Here is a 21,093-nt window from a genome sequence, read left to right on the forward strand (position 1 = left end):
TGCGCAACGCCATCTGTGGCAAGGTGCACCTGACTACGGATCCGTGGACCAGTAAGCACGGTCAGGGCCGTTATATCTCCATAACAGCACACTGGGTAAATGCAATGGCGGCTGGGCCTGAGACGGATAGCAGTTTGGCGCATGTCCTTCCACCACCGAGGATTGCAGGGTGCTTCAGTTTGCCTCCTGTTGCTTCCTCCTCCTACTCTGCTTCCTCATCCTCTACCAGCTCCTCATCCGGTCAGTGTAACACCTTCACCACCAACTTCAGCATAGCCAGGGGTAAACGACAGCAGGCAGTTTTAAAACTTATCTGTTTTGGGGACAAACCCCACACCGCGCAGGAGCTGTGGACGGGCCTTGAACAACAGACCGATGAGTGGTTTGTGCCAGTCAGCCTCAAGCCTGGGGGTGTGCGATAATGGGCGAAATCACCTAGCAGCTCTGGAACTAGCCGGTTTGACGCACATCCCTTGCCTGGCGCATGTGCTGAATTTGGTGGTGCAGAGATTCCTTAAAAATTACCCCAACATGTTAGAGCTGCTGCATAAAGTGCGTGCCGTCTGTGCGCGCTTTTGGCGTTCTCACCCTGCTGCTGCTCGCCTGTCAGCGCTGCAACGTAACTTTGGCCTTCCCGCTCATCACCTCATATGTGACGTGCCCACAAGGTGGAACTCCACCTTCCACAGGCAATAGTGGAGTTTCAGCTGCAGCACGCACGGGTGAGTCGCTCGGCGGAACAGCACCGCTTCACCACCAATGACTGGGCCTCCATGCGAGACCTGTGTTCCTTTTTGCACTGTTTCGAGTACTCCACCAACATGGCCAGTGCCGATAACGCTGTTCTCAGTGTTACTATCCCACTTCTGTGCCTCCTTGAAAAAACGCTCCTGGCGATGATGAACGAGGATGAGGCACAGGAGGAGGAGGAGGAAGAGGGATAATTTTGTAGGGTTTCCAGACAGTCATTCCCAAGTGGCTCCTAGGTGGATTCTGCTGTGGCACCCAGACCAGCTCATGGCCATCACTGGTGCGTGGCTGGTGGGATACAGAGGACACAGACGATACACCTCCCACAGAGGACAGCTTTTTGTTGCCTTTGGGCAGCCTGGCACACATGAGCGATTACATGCTGCAGTGTCTATCCAACGACCGCCGATTTGCCCACATTCTAACTTGTGCTGATTACTGGGTGGCCACGCTGGTGGATCACGTTACAAGGACAACTTACCGTCTTTAATTCCGTCACTGGAGCGTGATCGTAAGATGCGCGAGTACAAGCGCACGCTGGTAGACGCGCTGCTGGTGGCATTCCCACCTGACAGCGGGGGCACAGTGGAAGCACAAGGCGAAGGCAGAGGACAAGGAAGAGGTCGCTAACGCAGCTGGGGCACCACCATTACCCCAGAAGGCAGGGTTAGCATGACCGAAATGTGGAAAAGCTTTGTCAGCACGCCACAACAACCAGCACCACCAGCTGATATGGAACGTCTTAGCAGGAGGCAGCATTTCACCAACATGGGTGAGCAGTATGTGTGCACACGCCTACACGTACTGAATGACGGGTCTGCCCCCTTCAACTTCTGGGTCTCCAAATTGGGCACATGGCCTGAGCTTGCCCTTTACGCCTTGGAGGTGCTGGCCTGCCCTGCAGCCATTGTATTATCTGAACATGTGTTTAGCACGGCAGGGGGCGTCATCACAGACAAGCGCAGCCGCCTGTCCACAGCCAACGTGGACAAGCTCACGTTCATTAAAATGAACCAGGCTTGGATCCCACAAGACTTGTCTGTACATTGTGCAGAATAGACATTTATAGCACCATCAAACATACATTCTTGTACTCAAGTCAAGTTCAATGATTCTTTGTTTTATTTTTTATTTTTTATTTGTCCCAATATTTTGGGGGCTAGCTACCCCAATAAAAAAAAAAAATAAACATTGTTGGCTACCTCCTCCTCCTCCATTGCTGCCTCCACCTACAGCACCACATTCACCGCCTCCTCAACCTCCGACTCCATATACACCTCCTTCTCTGTTGCAGGTTAATAAGTTGTAATTTTTTGTTATTTTATTTTATTTTAAGTTATTTCCCTATCCACATTTGTTTGCAGAGCAGTTGCCATGCTCTTAAGCACATTTTACTGCCTTTTATATACCTCTAGCCTTTTTAAGGACTATTTTAGAGCCATTTTAATGCAAAAAAGTGCAAATTTTAGTGCCCTAAATTAAAAACATTCTTATTTTTTAATTGTCGGGTGACATTTTACCATTTTTGGCGTATACAAACCCCTGCTGTGCCTGGGTGACAGGGGCCTAAATCTCTCAAAATCCTCTCTTCTATTGCTGAGTGACAAGAACCCACTTTTGCTGTGAATGAACCCCTGCTGTGCCTGGGTGACAGGGGCCTAAATCTCTCAAAATCCTCTCTTCTATTGCTGGGTGACAAGAACCCACTTTTGCTGTGAATGAACCCCTGCTGTGCCTGGGTGACAGGGGCCTAAATCTCTCAAAATCCTCTCTTCTATTGCTGGGTGACAAGAACCCACTTTTGCTGTGAATGAACCCCTGCTGTGCCTGGGTGACAGGGGCCTAAATCTCTCAAAATCCTCAGCCTGGCACACATGAGCGATTACATGCTGCAGTGTCTCTGCAACGACCGCCGATTTGCCCACATTCTAACTTGTGCTGATTACTGGGTGGCCACGCTGGTAGATCACCGTTACAAGGACAACTTACCATCTTTAATTCCGTCACTGGAGCGTGATCGTAAGATGCGCGAGTACAAGCGCACGCTGGTAGACACGCTGCTGGCGGCATTCCCACCTGACAGCGGGGGCACAGTGGAAGCACAAGGCGAAGGCAGAGGACAAGGAAGAGGTCGCTAACGCAGCTGGGGCACCACCAGCACCTCAGAAGGCAGGGTTAGCATGGCCGAAATGTGGAAAAGCTTTGTCAGCAAGCCACAACAACCAGCACCACCAGCTGATATGGAACGTCTTAGCAGGAGGCAGCATTTCACCAACATGGTGGAGTAGTATGTGTGCACACGCCTACACGTACTGAATGACAGGTCTTCCCCCTTCAACTTCTGGGTCTCCAAATTGGGCACATGGCCTGAGCTTGCCCTTTGCGCCTTGGAGGTGCTGGCCTGCCCTGCAGCGAGGGTATTATCTGAACATGTGTTTAGCATGGCAGGGGGCGTCATCACAGACAAGTGCAGCCGCCTGTCCACAGCCAATGTGGACAAGCTCACGTTCATTAAAATGAACCAGGCATGGATCCCTCAGGACTTGTCCGTACCTTGTGCAGAATAAACATGTATACCGGCACTAACCAGCCATTGTTATACTGCAGCACAATTGATCATTCTGTATTTTGGATATTTCACACTCTTTTAGAGAGTGTACCCTAATTTTATAAAATTAAATTAAAACCAAAAACCTGTGCTGGCTACCTCGTCCTCCTCCACCGCTTCCACCTATACCGCTACGTCCACCGCCTCCTCAAATTCCTACTCCATATGGAACTCCACCTTATAAATCAATTTTTTTTAATTTGTACGTATTTTATTTTAGATAATTTCACTACTTTGTTAGTTACATTTTCGGGTGAAATTTAGCAATTTTTGGGTGTATAGTACCACTGCTATACCAAGTAGACAGGTTTAAAAAATCAAAATAAAAGTCATTTACATTTTCGGGTGAAATTCCCCAATTTTTGGGTGTATAGTATCACTGTAGTAGACCGGAAAAAATAAATAAATTGTCAGTTACATTTTCCGGTGAAATTCACCAATTATTGGGTGTGATGTACCACTGCTGTACCTAGTAGACAGGTTTAAAAAATAAAAATTGTCAGTTAAATGTTTGGGGGAAATTCACCAATTTTTGGGTGTAATATAACCCTCCTCTACCTAGTTGACAGCTTAATAAATTTCAATAATTTTTCTGCTACATTCTTGGGTTAACATTATACAATTTTAGACGTAAATAAACACCTGCTATGCATAGGTGACAGGGAATAAAATTTTATAAATTATTATTCAGCAATTAATGCGCGCCACATCCTTTTATTCAATGCTCTATAATTTTAAATTTGAAAAAAGTTAATCCTCCCTTGGATGTGGTCTCTCTTTCTCACGCTCCCTCTTAGGCCTGGAACCCTGATTCGCCGCCACCCGTGATCACCATGGTAGGCGCATAAAAGAACATCGAAAGTTGATAGAGCAGATATCAAATTGGATCGTGAACATCACAGGGATGTGCGACTTGATGGGGCACTAAGTGTGCACACGCCTACACGAACTGACTGACAGGGGTCAGCCCCTGCAACTTCTGGGTCTCCATATTGGGCACATGGCCTGAGCTTGCCCTTTACCCCTTGGAGGTTCTGGCCTGCCCTGCTGCCAGTATATTGTCTGAACGTGTGTTTAGCATGACTGGAGGGGGTTATCAAAGGTTATATTTTCCAATGTTTTGGAGTGTCCCTAATTTTAAAAATAAAATTTAAAACCGAAAAGCAGTGTAGGCTACCTCCTCCTCCACCGACGCTTCCACCTACACCGCCACATCCACCGCCTCCTAAACCTCCTACTCCATATGGACCTTGTCCTCCTAGATCAAGATTATTATTTTTTATTTTTACCTATTTTATGTTATTTAAAATAATTTCCCTATCCACATTTGTTTGCAGAGCACTTGCCATGCTCTTAACCACATTTTGATGCCATTTTCAGCCCTCTAGCCCTTTCCATGACATTTTTACAGCCATTTTAGTGCTCAAAAGTTCGGGCCCCATTGACTTCAATGGGTTCGTGTTCGGGGTCAAGTTCGGGTCCCGAACTCGAACTTTTTTCCAAAGTTCGGCCGAACCCGTCTAACCCGAACATCCAGGTGTCCGCTCAACTAAAAGCCGATGTGGGCGCTCTGAGAAGCGAGAAACCCCTGGACTACTGGTGTGCAGGCTTGACCTGTGGCTAGAGCTGGCACAATTTGCCATGGAACTCTTGGCTTGCCCCTCGTCGAGTGTCTTTCCTGAAAGGACGTTTAGCGCAGCAGGGGGGATCGTGACTGATAAGCACACTCGCCTAGCTGACGACAGTGTGGACTACCTCACATTTTAAAAAATGAATGAGGCATGGATCTTGGAGGATTTCAACACCTGAGACGACCACGTGTAATTTAATTTAATCATGCCAGCCACACATATCCGCCACCACCCAGAACAAAGATTGGTCTTTGTCTTATGTATATACAGAGGCATAAAAGGCCTTTTCTCTCAGGTGAATAACTCATTTTTGGGGCCTGTACTCCAGTGGCCTACAGTAAAAGTTTTATCCAGTGACCGCCTAATGTACCTCCAGCCACATCATCACAAGTTCTTTTCTGTCAGGCGAATGCCTAATTTTTGGGTCCTGTACTCCAGTGGCCTACAGTAAAATCTTTATCCAGTGACTGCCTAATGTACCTCCAGCCACATAATTACAAGTACTTTTCTGTTAGATGAATTGCTAATTTTTGGGGCCTGTACTGGCTTACAGTAAATTTTTTATCCAGTGACCGCCTAATGTACCTCCAGCCACATCATCACAAGTTCTTTTCTGTCAGGTGAATGCCTAATTTTTGGTGCGTGTACTCCAGTGGCCTACAGTAAAATCTTTATCCAGTGACAACCTAATGTACCTTCTGCCACATCATAACAAGTTATTTTCTTTCAGGTGAATGCCTAATTTTTGTGGCCTGTACTGACCTACAGTAAAATTTTTATCCAGTGACCGCCTAATGTACCTCCAGCCACATCATCACAAGTTATTTTCTGTCAGGTGAATGCCTAATTTTTGGTGCGTGTACTCCAGTGGCCTACAGTAAAATCTTTATCCAGTGACAACCTAATGTACCTTCTGCCACATCATAACAAGTTATTTTCTTTCAGGTGAATGCCTAATTTTTGGGGCCTGTACTGACCTACAGTAAAGTTTTTATCCAGTGACCGCCTAATGTACCTCCAGCCACATAATCACAAGTTCTTTAATGTCAGGGGAATGCCCAATTTTTGGGGCCTGTACTCCCGTGGCCTACAGTAACATTTTTCCCAGTGACCGCCTAATGTACCCCCAGCCACATCATCACAAGTTCTTTTCTGTCAGGTGAATGCCAAATTTCTTGGGCCTGTACACCAGTGGCCCACAGTAAAAATGTTACCCAGTGACCGCCTAATGTACCTCCAGCCACATCATCACAAGTTCTTTTCTGCCAGGTGAATGCCAAATTTTTGGGGCCTGTACACCAGTGGCCCACAGTAAAAAGGTTACCCAGTGACCGCCTAATGTACCTCCAGCCACATCATCACAAATTCTTTTCTGTCAGTTAAATGCCTAATTTTTGGGGCCTGTACTCCGGTGGCCTAAATTTAATTTTGAGAGTTTCCCTTTAAGACGCATAAAAATGGCCCCTGATTAAAATACATATTTTTGTTGGAATTTTTGTTAATGTTCCCCCTCTGGTATGTCACTGTCTATGTTGTGGGACTATTTGTGCACTTCTAGTAAGTATTTGGTGGCTGCAAATATGACCTGAAGGTTTTTCAGGTTCGCCTGCCATTAAAGTCAATGGGGCCTGTCCTGAACGCCCGGTTCGTGAACATTTGATCACGAACGCGTGTTCGCAAACAGTCCCGGCCGATGTTCGTCCATCACTATGCAGATGAGCCTTTAGAGGCAACGGGGCGTTGCTGTTACACCTAGAGGCTCTTCTTTCTCTGCAACTGGCACATCCTCTCCACTTTGATTGACAGGGGCAGATGTTATGATTAGGGATGAGCGAACCCGAAGTGTATAGTTCGGGTTCGTACCGAATTTTGGGGTGTCCGTGACACGGACCCGAACATTTTCGTAAAAGTCCGGGTTCGGGTTCGGTGTTCGTCGCTTTCTTGGCGCTTTTGTGACGCTTTCTTGGCGCTTTTTGAAAGGCTGCAAAGCAGCCAATCAACAAGCGTCATACTACTTGCCCCAAGAGGCCGTCACAGCCATGCCTACTATTGGCATGGCTGTGATTGGCCAGAGCACCATGTGACCCAGCCTCTATTTATGCTGGAGTCACATAGCGCCGCCCGTCACTCTGCTCTGATTAGCGTAGGGAGAGGTTGCGGCTGCGACAGTAGGGCGAGCTTAGGCAGATTAACTTCTCCAAAGAACTTGATTAATCGATCGATCTGCAGCTGTGCATCATTGAGCTGCTGAAATTCAATTGCTCACTGTTTTTAGGCTGCCCAGACCGTTTGTCAGTCACTTTTTTCTGGGGTGATCGGCGGCCATTTTGTGTCTTGTGGTGCGCCAGCACAAGCTGCAACCAAGTGCATTTAACCCTCAATGGTGTGGTTGTTTTTTGGCTAAATCCTACATCAGGGTGAAGCTGTCACACCAAGTGCATTTAACCAGCAATAGTCTGTTTATTTTTTGGCCATATACTACATCAGGGGCAAGCTGCGCCTGTCACCAAGTGCATTTAACCCTCAATGGTGTGGTTGTTTTTTGGCTAAAGCCTACATCAGGGTGAAGCTGTCACACCAAGTGCATTTAACCAGCAATAGTCTGTTTATTTTTTGGCCATATACTACATCAGGGGCAAGCTGCGCCCCTCACCAAGTGCATTTAACCCTCAGTAGTGTGGTTGGTCAAGCTGTCACACCAAGTCCATTTAACCAGCAATAGTCTGTTCATTTTTTGGCCATATACTACATCAGGGGCAAGCTGCGCCCGTCACCAAGTGCATTTAACCCTCAGTAGTGTGGTTGGTTAAGCTGTCACACCAAGTGCATTTAACCAGCAATAGTGTGGTTATTTTTTGGCCATATCCCAGTCTAATTCTGTCAGTAAATCCATACCGGTCACCCAGCGCCTAAATACTAGGCCTCAAATGTATATCCCGCTAAATCTGTCGTTACCGCTGTACTGTTCTGGCTGGGCAAGTTATTTAGTGTCCGTCAAAGCACATTTTTTGTTCTGGGTTGAAAAACAATTCCCAATTTAGCAATTTCCTAATTTAGTGGTTTCTGCTGTATCAGAGCTATTTGAAATCTATCCCTAAAAGGGTATATAATATTCAAGGTGCACATAGGGTCATTCAGAATAACTTCACACACACGCTACTGTGCATTTCCAAGTCTAATTCTGTCAGTAAATCCATACCGGTCACCCAGCGCCTAAATACTAGGCCTCAAATTTATATCCCGCTAAATTTGTCTTTACCGCTGTACTGTTCTGGCTGGGCAAGTTATTTAGTGTCCGTCAAAGCACATTTTTTGTTCTGGGTTGAAAAACAATTCCCAATTTAGCAATTTCCTAATTTAGTGGTTTCTGCTGTATCAGAGCTATTTGAAATCTATCCCTAAAAGGGTATGTAATATTCAAGGTGCACATAGGGTCATTCAGAATAACTTCACACACACGCTACTGTGCATTTCCAAGTCTAATTCTGTCAGTAAATCCATACCGTCACCCAGCGCCTAAATACTAAGCCTCAAATTTATATCCCGCTAAATCTGTCGTTACCGCTGTACTGTTCTGGCTGGGCAAGTTATTTAGTGTCCGTCAAAGCACATTTTTTGTTCTGGGTTGAAAAACAATTCCCAATTTAGCAATTTCCTAATTTAGTGGTTTCTGCTGTATCAGAGCTATTTGAAATCTATCCCTAAAAGGGTATGTAATATTCAAGGTGCACATAGGGTCATTCAGAATAACTTCACACACACGCTACTGTGCATTTCCAAGTCTAATTCTGTCAGTAAATCCATACCGGTCACCCAGCGCCTAAATACTAGGCCTCAAATTTATATCCCGCTAAATCTGTCTTTACCGCTGTACTGTTCTGGCTGGGCAAGTTATTTAGTGTCCGTCAAAGCACATTTTTTGTTCTGGGTTGAAAAACAATTCCCAATTTAGCAATTTCATAATTTAGTGGTTTCTGCTATATCAGAGCTATTTGAAATCTATCCCTAAAAGGGTATGTAATATTCAAGGTGCACATAGGGTCATTCAGAATAACTTCACACACACGCTACTGTGCATTTCCAAGTCTAATTCTGTCAGTAAATCCATACCGTCACCCAGCGCCTAAATACTAAGCCTCAAATTTATATCCCGCTAAATCTGTCGTTACCGCTGTACTGTTCTGGCTGGGCAAGTTATTTAGTGTCCGTCAAAGCACATTTTTTGTTCTGGGTTGAAAAACAATTCCCAATTTAGCAATTTCATAATTTAGTGGTTTCTGCTATATCAGAGCTATTTGAAATCTATCCCTAAAAGGGTATATAATATTCAAGGTGCACATAGGGTCATTCAGAATAACTTCACACACACGCTACTGTGCATTTCCAAGTCTAATTCTGTCAGTAAATCCATACCGGTCACCCAGCGCCTAAATACTAGGCCTCAAATTTATATCCTGCTAAATCTGTCTTTACCGCTGTACTGTTCTGGCTGGGCAAGTTATTTAGTGTCCGTCAAAGCACATTTTTTGTTCTGGGTTGAAATACAATTCCCAATTTAGCAATTTCATAATTTAGTGGTTTCTGCTGTATCAGAGCTATTTGAAATCTATCCCTAAAAGGGTATATAATATTCAAGGTGCACATAGGGTCATTCAGAATAACTTCACACACACGCTACTGTGCATTTCCAAGTCTAATTCTGTCAGTAAATCCATACCGGTCACCCAGCGCCTAAATACTAGGCCTCAAATTTATATTCAGCTGAATTTGAATACAATACATTGGGCCAAATAATATTTTAGTTGTTGTGGTGAACCATAACAATGAGGAAAACATCTAGTAAGGGACGCGGACGTGGACATGGTCGTGGTGGTGTTAGTGGACCCTCTGGTGCTGGGAGAGGACGTGGCCGTTCTGCCACATCCACACGTCCTAGTGTACCAACTACCTCAGGTCCCAGTAGCCGCCAGAATTTACAGCGATATATGGTGGGGCCCAATGCCGTTCTAAGGATGGTAAGGCCTGAGCAGGTACAGGCATTAGTCAATTGGGTGGCCGACAGTGGATCCAGCACGTTCACATTATCTCCCACCCAGTCTTCTGCAGAAAGCGCACAGATGGCGCCTGAAAACCAACCCCATCAGTCTGTCACATCACCCCCATGCATACCAGGGAAACTGTCTCAGCCTCAAGTTATGCAGCAGTCTCTTATGCTGTTTGAAGACTCCGCTGGCAGGGTTTCCCAAGGGCATCCACCTAGCCCTTCCCCAGCGGTGAAAGACATAGAATGCACTGACGCACAACCACTTATGTTTCCTGATGATGAGGACATCATCTTCCACCTGCTCATCTAGTCAGCCACACACCTTCACCACCAACTTCAGCACAGCCCGGGGTAAACGTCAGCAGGCCATTCTGAAACTCATATGTTTGGGGGACAGGCCCCACACCGCACAGGAGTTGTGGCAGGGTATAGAACAACAGACCGACGAGTGGTTGCTGCCGGTGAGCCTCAAGCCCGGCCTGGTGGTGTGTGACAATGGGCGAAATCTCGTTGCAGCTCTGGGGCTAGCCAGTTTGACGCACATCCCTTGCTTGGCGCATGTGCTGAATTTGGTGGTGCAGAAGTTCATTCACAACTACCCCGACAAGTCAGAGCTGCTGCATAAAGTGCGGGCCGTCTGTTCGCGCTTCCGGCGTTCACATCCTGCTGCTGCTCGCCTGTCTGCGCTACAGCGTAACTTCGGCCTTCCCGCTCACCGCCTCATATGCGACGTGCCCACCAGGTGGAACTCCACCTTGCACATGCTGGACAGACTGTGCGAGCAGCAGCAGGCCATAGTGGAGTTTCAGCTGCAGCACGCACGGGTCAGTCGCACTACAGAACAGCACCACTTCACCACCAATGACTGGGCCTCCATGCGAGACCTGTGTGCCCTGTTGCGCTGTTTCGAGTACTCCACCAACATGGCCAGTGGCGATGACGCCGTTATCAGCGTTACAATACCACTTCTATGTCTCCTTGAGAAAACACTTAGGGCGATGATGTAAGAGGAGGTGGCCCAGGAGGAGGAGGAGGAAGAGGGGTCATTTTTAGCACTTTCAGGCCAGTCTCTTCGAAGTGACTCAGAGGGAGGTTTTTGGCAACAGCAGAGGCCAGGTACAAATGTGGCCAGCCAGGGCCCACTACTGGAGGACGAGGATGAGGAGGAGGTGGAGGAGGATGAAGCATGGTCACAGCGGGGTGGCACCCAACGCAGCTCGGGTCCATCACTGGTGCGTGGCTGGGGGAAAAGGCAGGACGATGACGATACGCCTCCCACAGAGGACAGCTTGTCCTTACCCCTGGGCAGCCTGGCACACATGAGCGACTACATGCTGCAGTGCCTGCGCAACGACAGTAGAGTTGCCCACATTTTAACGTGTGCGGACTACTGGGTTGCCACCCTGCTGGATCCACGCTACAAAGACAATGTGCCCACCTTACTTCCTGCACTGGAGCGTGATAGGAAGATGTGCGAGTACAAGCGCACGTTGGTAGACGCGCTACTGAGAGAATTCCCAAATGTCACAGGGGAACAAGTGGAAGCCCAAGGCCAAGGCAGAGGAGGAGCAAGAGGTCGCCAAGGCAGCTGTGTCACGGCCAGCTCCTCTGAGGGCAGGGTTAGCATGGCAGAGATGTGGAAAAGTTTTGTCAACACGCCACAGCTAACTGCACCACCACCTGATACGCAACGTGTTAGCAGGAGGCAACATTTCACTAACATGGTGGAACAGTACGTGTGCACACCCCTCCACGTACTGACTGATGGTTCGGCCCCATTCAACTACTGGTTCTCTAAATTGTCCACGTGGCCAGAGCTAGCCTTTTATGCCTTGGAGGTGCTGGCCTGCCCGGCGGCCAGCGTTTTGTCTGAACGTGTATTCAGCACGGCAGGGGGTGTCATTACAGACAAACGCAGCCGCCTGTCTACAGCCAATGTGGACAAGCTGACGTTCATAAAAATGAACCAGGCATGGATCCCACAGGACCTGTCCGTCCCTTGTCCAGATTAGACATTAACTACCTCCCCTTAACCATATATTATTGTACTCCAGGGCACTTCCTCATTTAATCCTATTTTTATTTTCATTTTACCATTATATTGCGAGGCTACCCAAATTTGAATGAACCTCTCCTCTGTCTGGGTGCCGGGGCCTAAATATATGCCAATGGACTGTTCCAATGTTGGGTGACGTGAAGCCTGATTCTCTGCTATGACATGCAGACTAATTCTCTGCTGACATGAAGCCAGATTCTCTGTTACGGGACCTCTCTCCTCTGCCTGGGTGCTGGGCCTAAATATATGCCAATGGACTGTTGCACTGGTGGCTGACGTGAAGCCTGATTGTCTGTTACGGGACCTCTCTCCTCTGCCTGGGTGCTGGGCCTAAATATCTGACAATGGACTGTTGCATTGGTGGCTGATGTGAAGCCTGATTCTCTGCTATGATATGAAGACTAATTCTCTGCTGACATGAAGCCAGATTGTCTGTTACGGGACCTCTCTCCCCTCCCTGGGTGCTGGGCCTAAATTTATGAAAATGGACTCTTACAGTGGTGGGTGACGTGAAGCCTGATTCTCTGCTATGATATGAAGACTGATTCTCTGCTGACATGAAGCCAGATTGTCTGTTATGGGACCTCTCTCCTCTGCCTGGGTGCTGGGCCTAAATTTATGACAATGGACTGTTGCAGTGGTGGCTGACGTGAAGCCTCATTCTCTGCTATGACATGCAGACTGATTCTCTGCTGACATGAAGCCAGATTGTCTGTTACGGGACCTCTCTCCTCTGCCTGGGTGCTGGGCCTAAATTTATGAAAATGGACTCTTACAGTGGTGGGTGACGTGAAGCCTGATTCTCTGCTATGATATGAAGACTGATTCTCTGCTGACATGAAGCCAGATTGTCTGTTACGGGACCTCTCTCCTCTGCCTGGGTGCTGGGCCTAAATTTATGACAATGGACTGTTGCAGTGGTGGCTGACGTGAAGCCTGATTCTCTTCTATGACATGCAGACTGATTCTCTGCTGACATGAAGACAGATTCTCTGTTACGGGACCTCTCTCCTCTGCCTGGGTGCCGGGGCCTAAATATCTGAGAATGGACTGTTCCAGTGGTGGGTGACGTGAAGCCAGATTCTCTGCTATGGGACCTCTCTCCAATTGATTTTGGTTAATTTTTATTTATTTAATTTTTATTTTAATTCATTTCCCTATCCACATTTGTTTGCAGGGGATTTACCTACATGTTACTGCCTTTTGCAGCCCTCTAGCCCTTTCCTGGGCTGTTTTACAGCCTTTTTAGTACCGAAAAGTTCGGGTCCCCATTGACTTCAATGGGGTTCGGGTTCGGGACGAAGTTCGGATCGGGTTCGGATCCCGAACCCGAACATTTCCGGGAAGATCGGCCGAACTTCTCGAACCCGAACATCCAGGTGTTCGCTCAACTCTAGTTATGATGTTTTTACTGCCTGGCCTGGTTAATCAATGTGGAAAGGGCGCAGCAGTTGCAGAAACACCAGAGCCTCTAAGTGTAACGGCAATACCCCTACTGCTCCTAGAAGTTTATTTGCATATATCCAAACTTCATTTTTCTTAGCAAAGTGGGCACATAAGAACATGGGACCAACACAGATGCCTTCAGTTGCCAAGCTCACATGCAACAGGTCAGCCAGTTTTATAGGTACAAATCTGCTGAAAGGCTATGGACACCTTTGGGGGCAATCACTCAGAGCATTGATCTCTGCTTCACACTGAATCTATCAGGGATATGCTCTGATGGCTTGATCTGTACTGCTTATCTCTAAAATCCTGACAGCTCATAAACATTTATTATAGATAAATGCTTATCAAATTGATACTGTAAGAAGATGAATTTAATGAGTGTTTATAAACTGTCACCAATTCAGAGATAAGGGCTACAAATTATGGCTCTGTACTGCTGCAGATGCGGGGAGGCTATCGGACACCGCATGCACATGAGAAGACCTCTCTATAGATTGCATCGTAATATATCTGCAGTCTACATATACGTATTGGGCCCATATATATATTTATGTATCAACTATAAGTCGGCTGAGATACATGTGAAGCACTATTAAGTCTCTCTGAGTACCGGACCCCGGCAACATAATCTGTATTGGATATACACTACAGACACGTCTTCTTGCATGTTACAATCTGAGGCCAGCCTCAATCAGGTGACTGTTACTGTGGGAAGATATTGGGTATATTTCCCACGTCCGTGTTACGCAAGTAACCAAATTTCTATCAATGTCACATACTACCAATTTAAATATCATCTAAATATTAAGGCACTATCTATACCCCTATCATTCTGTGTGTAATTTGTCCCCTGATGAACTCAAAGACAATAAGGGTGAAACGCGTTGGAATGAGAAGGTCATCAATTTAGTTGGCATCCTAATGTTCTTGAATTAAAGGGATATTGATGTCACCAATTCTGGTTGACGCGAAACACTCTGCTAAATTAGAGGATGGGATTTTGTGCTATTTGACAATTGACAATGAGCATCTATGATTACAATTAGGAGATAGATTGATTATCACATAACCTATCTTTGAATCTCTGTTTTAATATTATTATTATAATTTTTTTTCATGGTATATCTGTTTTTTGCAATTATAGTTGCTAGGTATAACAATGATGGTTTATTAATAGGATAGCATACATTAGCTATCAGGGACATCCCTAATCAGGGCCATCCGAGGGTACCCAGGAGGTTCCTGATACGGGATCGCCCCTATCGGGGCGGCTATTCCGTATATAGGCAGGGCATAAATAGCAAGAGGATCAGCTATAGAGAGAGAGCCCATAGCTTAATATTAAGCCCTACCCCTGACATGTATTAAACCCAACAAGTACCAACCTAGCGCCATTTTTTTAATTTATTTTTTGTGTGTTTGTTGATCTTTTTGTTCTATGTTGGAGGGTCTTTTGTGTAAGTTTTAGATAACATTAAATGCTAAGTTTTAAGGGTGGTAGCCTGTGAACTACAAATTAAGTCTTCAGAACAGTGCCTGATGGATTCAGTGTGAGGCAGAGACCAGTCTTCTGTAGATGTAATGAAAGTGAAAGCTGTAGAGGAAAAAAAGTGTAGAAAATGTTAAATATATTTATTTTATGCACTTATATAGCGCTGCTATATTCCACTGCGCTTTACAGACATTAGCATTAAGCTGTCCCCCATGAGGCTCACAATCTAAGTTCCCTATCAGTAAGTCTTTGGAGTGTGGGAGGAAACCAGAGTAAACCCATGCAAGCACAGGGAAAATATACAAACTCCATGCAGATGTTGTCCATGGTTGGATTTAAGCATAGGACCCCAGTGCTGCAAGGCACCAGTGCTAACCACTGAGCGACGGTGCTGCCCAGCCAATTAAAAAAATATGGTATTTTAGTCCACAATAAGTTAAATGCAATAGTTTAAAAAAATAAAATGCCCCAAAGTGTCCATAATTCTCAGTCTATTCATTTCTTTATATACAGTGGCATGCAAAAGTTTGTGCACCCCTGATCAAAATTACTGCTACTGTGAACAGATACACAAGTTGAATATGAAATCATCTCCAAAAAGGCACAAAGTTAAAGGTGAAACACAATCTTCGACTTTTCAAACAATATCAGTGTTTTATTTTCATTTTGTACAATTTATAGTGAAAAAAGGAAAGGAGTACCTTGCAAAAGTATGGAAACCCAAGGAGATTTGAGCATTCAGATAACTTTGGCCGAGGTCTCAGACCTTATATAGCCTGTTAGGGTTACATGAGTTGTCTCTCTTCAGCAAATAGCAACTGTTCTACTGTTCACTAACACCTCAAAGAAAACCTCTCCTGCGGCCTCTCCACAAAATTCCATGTCAGAAGTTTGCAAAAGAACATCTAAACAAGCCTGATACATTTTGGAAACAAGTCCTATGGACCGATGAGTAGTGATGGACAAACATCGGCCGAGACAGTTCACGAACGCGATCACGCAAACGGGATTAAATGTTCGCGAACCACAAGTTTGCGTCGGACCCCATTTACTTTAATGGCAGGCGAACCTGAAAAACCTTCAGCTCATATTTGCAGCCACCAAATACTTAGAAGTGTACAAATAGTCCCACAACATGGACAGTGACATACTAGAGGGGGATCAATTACAAAAATTCCAACAAAAAATATGTATCTTAATCAGGGCCCATTTTTATGCGTCTTAAATGGAAATTCTCTGAAATGTGACCTGACATAAAAGAAATTGTGATTATGTGGCTCGAGGTACATTCAGTGCGTTCACTGAATAACATCTTTACTGTAGCCCACTTTTTTTCCACTTTTTTTGGGGGGGGCAACTGGTATATCACACCAGTAGAAATTATTTGTTCCAATGGTGTTTGTCACTATCTGTAGCTGCGGTAACGCAGCTAAACCGCAAACAAATGCTGCACTACCCAAATGCACTATATAGAAAGTATATAATTGGTATATAACACCTCTGCTTCAATCAGTTTTTGGGGGGGGCAACTGGTATATCACACCAGTAAAAATTATTTGTTCCAATAGCGTTTTGGCACTCTGTGTAGCTGCAGTATCGCAGCAGAACCGCACACAACTGCTGCACAATACAAATGCCCTATAATATACTTTCTATGTTAGAAAGTATAAGTATATCACACCCCTCTGTATATCACCCCTATCGATAGCACACCTATACCAGTCCTTAAAAGGACTTTTGTGGCCCTATTAGCTAGCATTTGGTGTCCTTAACAGTCTGTCCCTGCTCCACACAGTAACCTCTCCCTACACTGGCAAAAGACTGAATGTAATATCTATGGCGGCCTGATCAGGTTTATTTATAAGGTAGGGGGTGTGTCCATGTGCTGAAACGTCTCAATTGGCTGTCCTGCACCACCTGATGGATGCGTCATGGGTCAAAGTTCTTCAGAATGTAAAAGAATATGGCGCCGGCGGATATCGCCATATGTTCACCCGTCGGCGAACCGCGAACGAGCAAACTTCGCCACGAAACAACCGCTGGGCGAAACTCAAGGCCATCTCTAAAGATGAGGGTAAAATATGACTTTTTGGCCCCAAAGAGCAACCATATCTTTGGAGAAAAAAAAGGCACAGCATTTCATGAAAAGAACACCTCTCTAACCATTAAGCATGGGGTGGATCAGCCATTCTTTGGGGTGTGTTGCAGCCAATGTGCTAGAGGATATGTCTCTGCTGAGGCCAGTGATTGGCTGCAGCAGTGCATGTGACCATGGGCAGGGCATCACAGGTGTTAAATAGGTGAGTCCATTTTTTCCTTTTGTTAAAAGCTTTCCCAGCTGACGCTATAATTTGCTTTGGGGTTAACAACCCTTTAACTCAATAACAAGGCTATTTGCAATATACTTTTATGCTCCTTCTAGTAGTGGCAGCATTAACTTAAATTGTATCTTTAATTCTATGTCAGGGGTGCATAATGTGTGGCCAGTAGGCCACATGTGGCTGACAGTGCTGTTCTGTGTGGCCCACAGCTATCTACACACAGAAAAGCATGTGTGACTGTTCACATGTAATTTCCATATTAGAGTGATTTCCATTTCAGAGAGATAAGCAGTGGCACACAGCTCCGCAGGGATTGGCAAGTACTAATGGTTAACTGTGATGTCCCTGAGACCACTGAAAAAGGCACTTTAGAATTGAGTATACAAGTTAGATGCCTCCTATGCATGTTGCTCTCTCCATTGTAGGTTATAGGAGTTGTGAAATTCCAGGCTGTTACCACAACACCCAGAATGTTCATGTTCTCCCCCTGTGAGGTACAGATTAGCAAGAAGGAGATCCCTATTATCCCAATAGACGGAAGTCTTAGAAGTGGGACCTGCCCTTTGGAAACACCAAAAATCTGTTTGCTAATACCGATTTAAATCAAATGTATTATGATTGTCCATATTGCCTCCATTGCTGACCTGATTCATTTTTCCATCACATTGTGCACGGCTCGTATACAGGGGTTATGCCCACCCTGCACTGCACCATCGGTGGCCATGCTTGCACACTATAGGAAAAATTGCAGGGTGGCCATAACTCCTGCACAGGAGCAGGGTATAATCTGATTGAAAAATGAATCAAGCCAGCAAAGGAGGTAATATGGACAATCACAATACATTATTAAGTGGCTTGTATTAATGTTCTCTACATGAAAAATGTAATTTGCTGAAGTGAGACAACCCCTTTTACGTTGAGATTTCAGCCATGTGAACCCCTGTTCTAGATTTACACAGGTGATACAGAGCTCTGTTTGGGAAAAATAAAAAATAAAAAAAATAAGATATATTAAGAAATCTTCAGGCAATATCAATAGCAATATCTCCAATTTTTACTTTTACGCAGTTTAAAAGCCTTTGCATTACATTTGTCAATACTTTTTATAAAATAAAAATTTCTGGCATCAAGTACATTGAAATCAATGTCGACAACAACTTGTCAAGGACAAGATAAGCTGAATTCAGCAATAAGGAGATCCTTTTTCTTGGCGCTCTGAGCTAGGTGAGTGACAATGCTACAAGCCGTGCCTTTGTCAATGATTGTACAAACTGCTGTGGGTATATGGAGGGCGGCTGAAGGTCAGAGCAGTACAGAACTCATCGGCACAGTAGGATTGCTTTGTGTCCCCTTTGTGTATCATGATACAGGCAGATGATAAATCTGCCATTAGCCAGCCCGAGCAAATGAGAGAGACATATTAATGGAAGGAGTCACGTGCCAATGGAACAAAAGAGTATGTACTTTGTGAGAGCAGCTGAAACCAACTGGGATAATTAATAAAAAAGAAGTTAATTTGGGTGAGAGAGGATGACAGAATTAGAATAATTAATACCTAATGATAGACTGCTGGAGTCCTCTGTCCTTTATCTGAAACCCTTGATGGCTAGAAAATAATTATCTCACACAACACATTACTAGTGTGCAGCATAGCTGTGGAGAACCATCACAAGACTTGGAGAGCTTCAGAAATAGAGGGACATCAGTCTTGTAGGGTTCTGTTGAATAAGCGGTGTACACAGAAATGGTGGAACAATATAGCACAAAATAAACTAATTTGCCCTTTTAAAGTAGAATATGATGATCTATCCTCAGGGTACATAATCAATATCAAATTAGTGAGGGCCCAGCACCGGTGAATGCTGGAGTCTCCTCATAGAATACTAAGCACAGTGCTGAACATTGTATGGTGGCTGTGTTTGTTATCGCAGCCCTTGCCTATTCACTTCAATGAGACTGAGCTACACCTAGGCCATGTGACCGATGAACATGACATCACTGGCCAAGGATGAGGCCACAGTGCTCAACAGAGCACCATGACCTCTTCAAACAGCTGATCAACAGGGGTCCCTGGAGTTAGAACCCTACCGACTTGACCCCCTCTAAAAGACAAAGCAAAGAGCCAATAAAGCAAACTTGTCCAAACATGAGATTGCTCTATACCAGGGGTGCACAACCTGTGGCCATTGATACCATTTTGTGTGCGGGCCCTAACCATCTGGTAACAAACATGTGTGTCTATGTCTTGTGGCTGCTCGCATGTATTTTTCAAGTATTCTCCCATTAGATGGGAGTACTAGAAGTGTAACTAGACATTAATGATATATACTGTATGTTCAGTATGCCATAAATATAGTATTTCAGTTGTTAATACCCCTTTAAATTTTATTTTTGGCCCTTGACGTTGGTTCAGTCTGACAATGTGGCCCCCACCCAGAAAACGTTGTGCACCCCTGCTCTAAACCAATTTTTTATATTTTACCTGTACAGTTGGATTCCAGACTCTTTCTCCAACTCTGCCCAAAGCTGGTAACTCTCTTCCATCATGTTGGTGTAAAAATCTTCTCCATAAGCTCTACGAATAATTCTTGTCTGCCCATGAGAGCTGCCTCTGGAGTGGGGAAGGGGGAACTGAAAGAAGAATAACATTTTTACAAAAAAACTTTATTCCAGCCAGAAGAACAATATACTGGTTCTTTTTTATGTAAAAGTGTTGTACATGTCTCTGTACTTTCTATTCCTGCTAATTATAGTCATAGCATTCATTCATGGTGACCAGATGTCTTCTCATGTCTCAAAAGAGATTTGACGTTCGGCAGAAGACAGTCTCATGACTGGCAAGTGATCTCATTATGCTCCAGTCTCATTGTCTTGGTGTATACTGCTGTGGCAAAATGCATTAGCATATTAAAATGGATAACTTCCAGTCCTATTTTCCATCAGAAGACTCAATTGCCTTCTATGCTCGGCTCCCTGGTGAGCAAAGTTCAAGGTCAAATACATATTTAAGTAAAATAATAATCCCTTTACCACCCAACTTCTTTCTTCTAAGTGTGGCATACACAGATATTTTTCCATATGTTTGCAATCCTAGGTATTATGGATAAGTGATATGGTTATCCCAAAAAGAGAAATTTTCACCTCTCACTATCCCTGATATATATACAGTGTATACTTCCATAAAAGTACATGTGGCTATTCTATGTATTTATTTTTAAAGAGGACAGATATCTTTTAGGATATATTTTTAAGTTACTTCTGTCTAGAGTCTGTAGCTTCTTCTCTGTCTAGACTGTCTCTTTTTGTCAGACCATCAGTCAGACCAGGGAGGAGTGAGCTTCCTCTCTGTCTAGACTGTTAGATTTACTTTAACTCTTTTTGTCAGACCATCAGTCAGACCAGGGAGGCGTGAGGGATGGTGACTCAACTAGAGCACCTCACCTCCACTATGCTATCCCAGTAGTAAGGCTGGTCAGCACTTCTTACATGATCCTAATGAATGCACTGCACCTCTGTTTGCATGTTTATTTAGGCATATGAAGAGAATAGAGCTGTCATACTGTCAGTCATTCCAATCCTCCACGTATTATTCTAATGAGAATTACTCTATAGATACATCCTTTCTTGTACAGCCGTGCTGTAAAAGGAGATTACTATGTTATCCTATCCAGGGCCTTCATACCTCTACGAATACTGCTATAGAAGAACTATATTGTGTATTTAATATTCAAAGTCTGCCAAA

The 21,093-nt window shown here is 44.8% G+C and overlaps 1 protein-coding gene across 1 annotated transcript in view; it reads right to left on the reverse strand.

Annotated features, from left to right (window-relative positions):
* LOC122932391 (peroxisomal sarcosine oxidase-like) overlaps window positions 1-19,979 on the reverse strand; it is a 68,846-nt gene extending 48,867 nt beyond the window's left edge. The window contains exon 1 of the mRNA XM_044286764.1: window positions 19,834-19,979. Coding sequence (XP_044142699.1) covers window positions 19,834-19,898 — 65 coding nt within the window. The 5' untranslated portion in view covers window positions 19,899-19,979. The remainder of the gene's footprint in view (window positions 1-19,833) is intronic.
* Between the last annotated feature and the right edge of the window lie 1,114 nt (window positions 19,980-21,093).

The sequence above is a fragment of the Bufo gargarizans genome, chromosome 3 (assembly GCF_014858855.1).
Source record: "Bufo gargarizans isolate SCDJY-AF-19 chromosome 3, ASM1485885v1, whole genome shotgun sequence".
NCBI classification, from domain to species: Eukaryota; Metazoa; Chordata; class Amphibia; order Anura; family Bufonidae; genus Bufo; species Bufo gargarizans.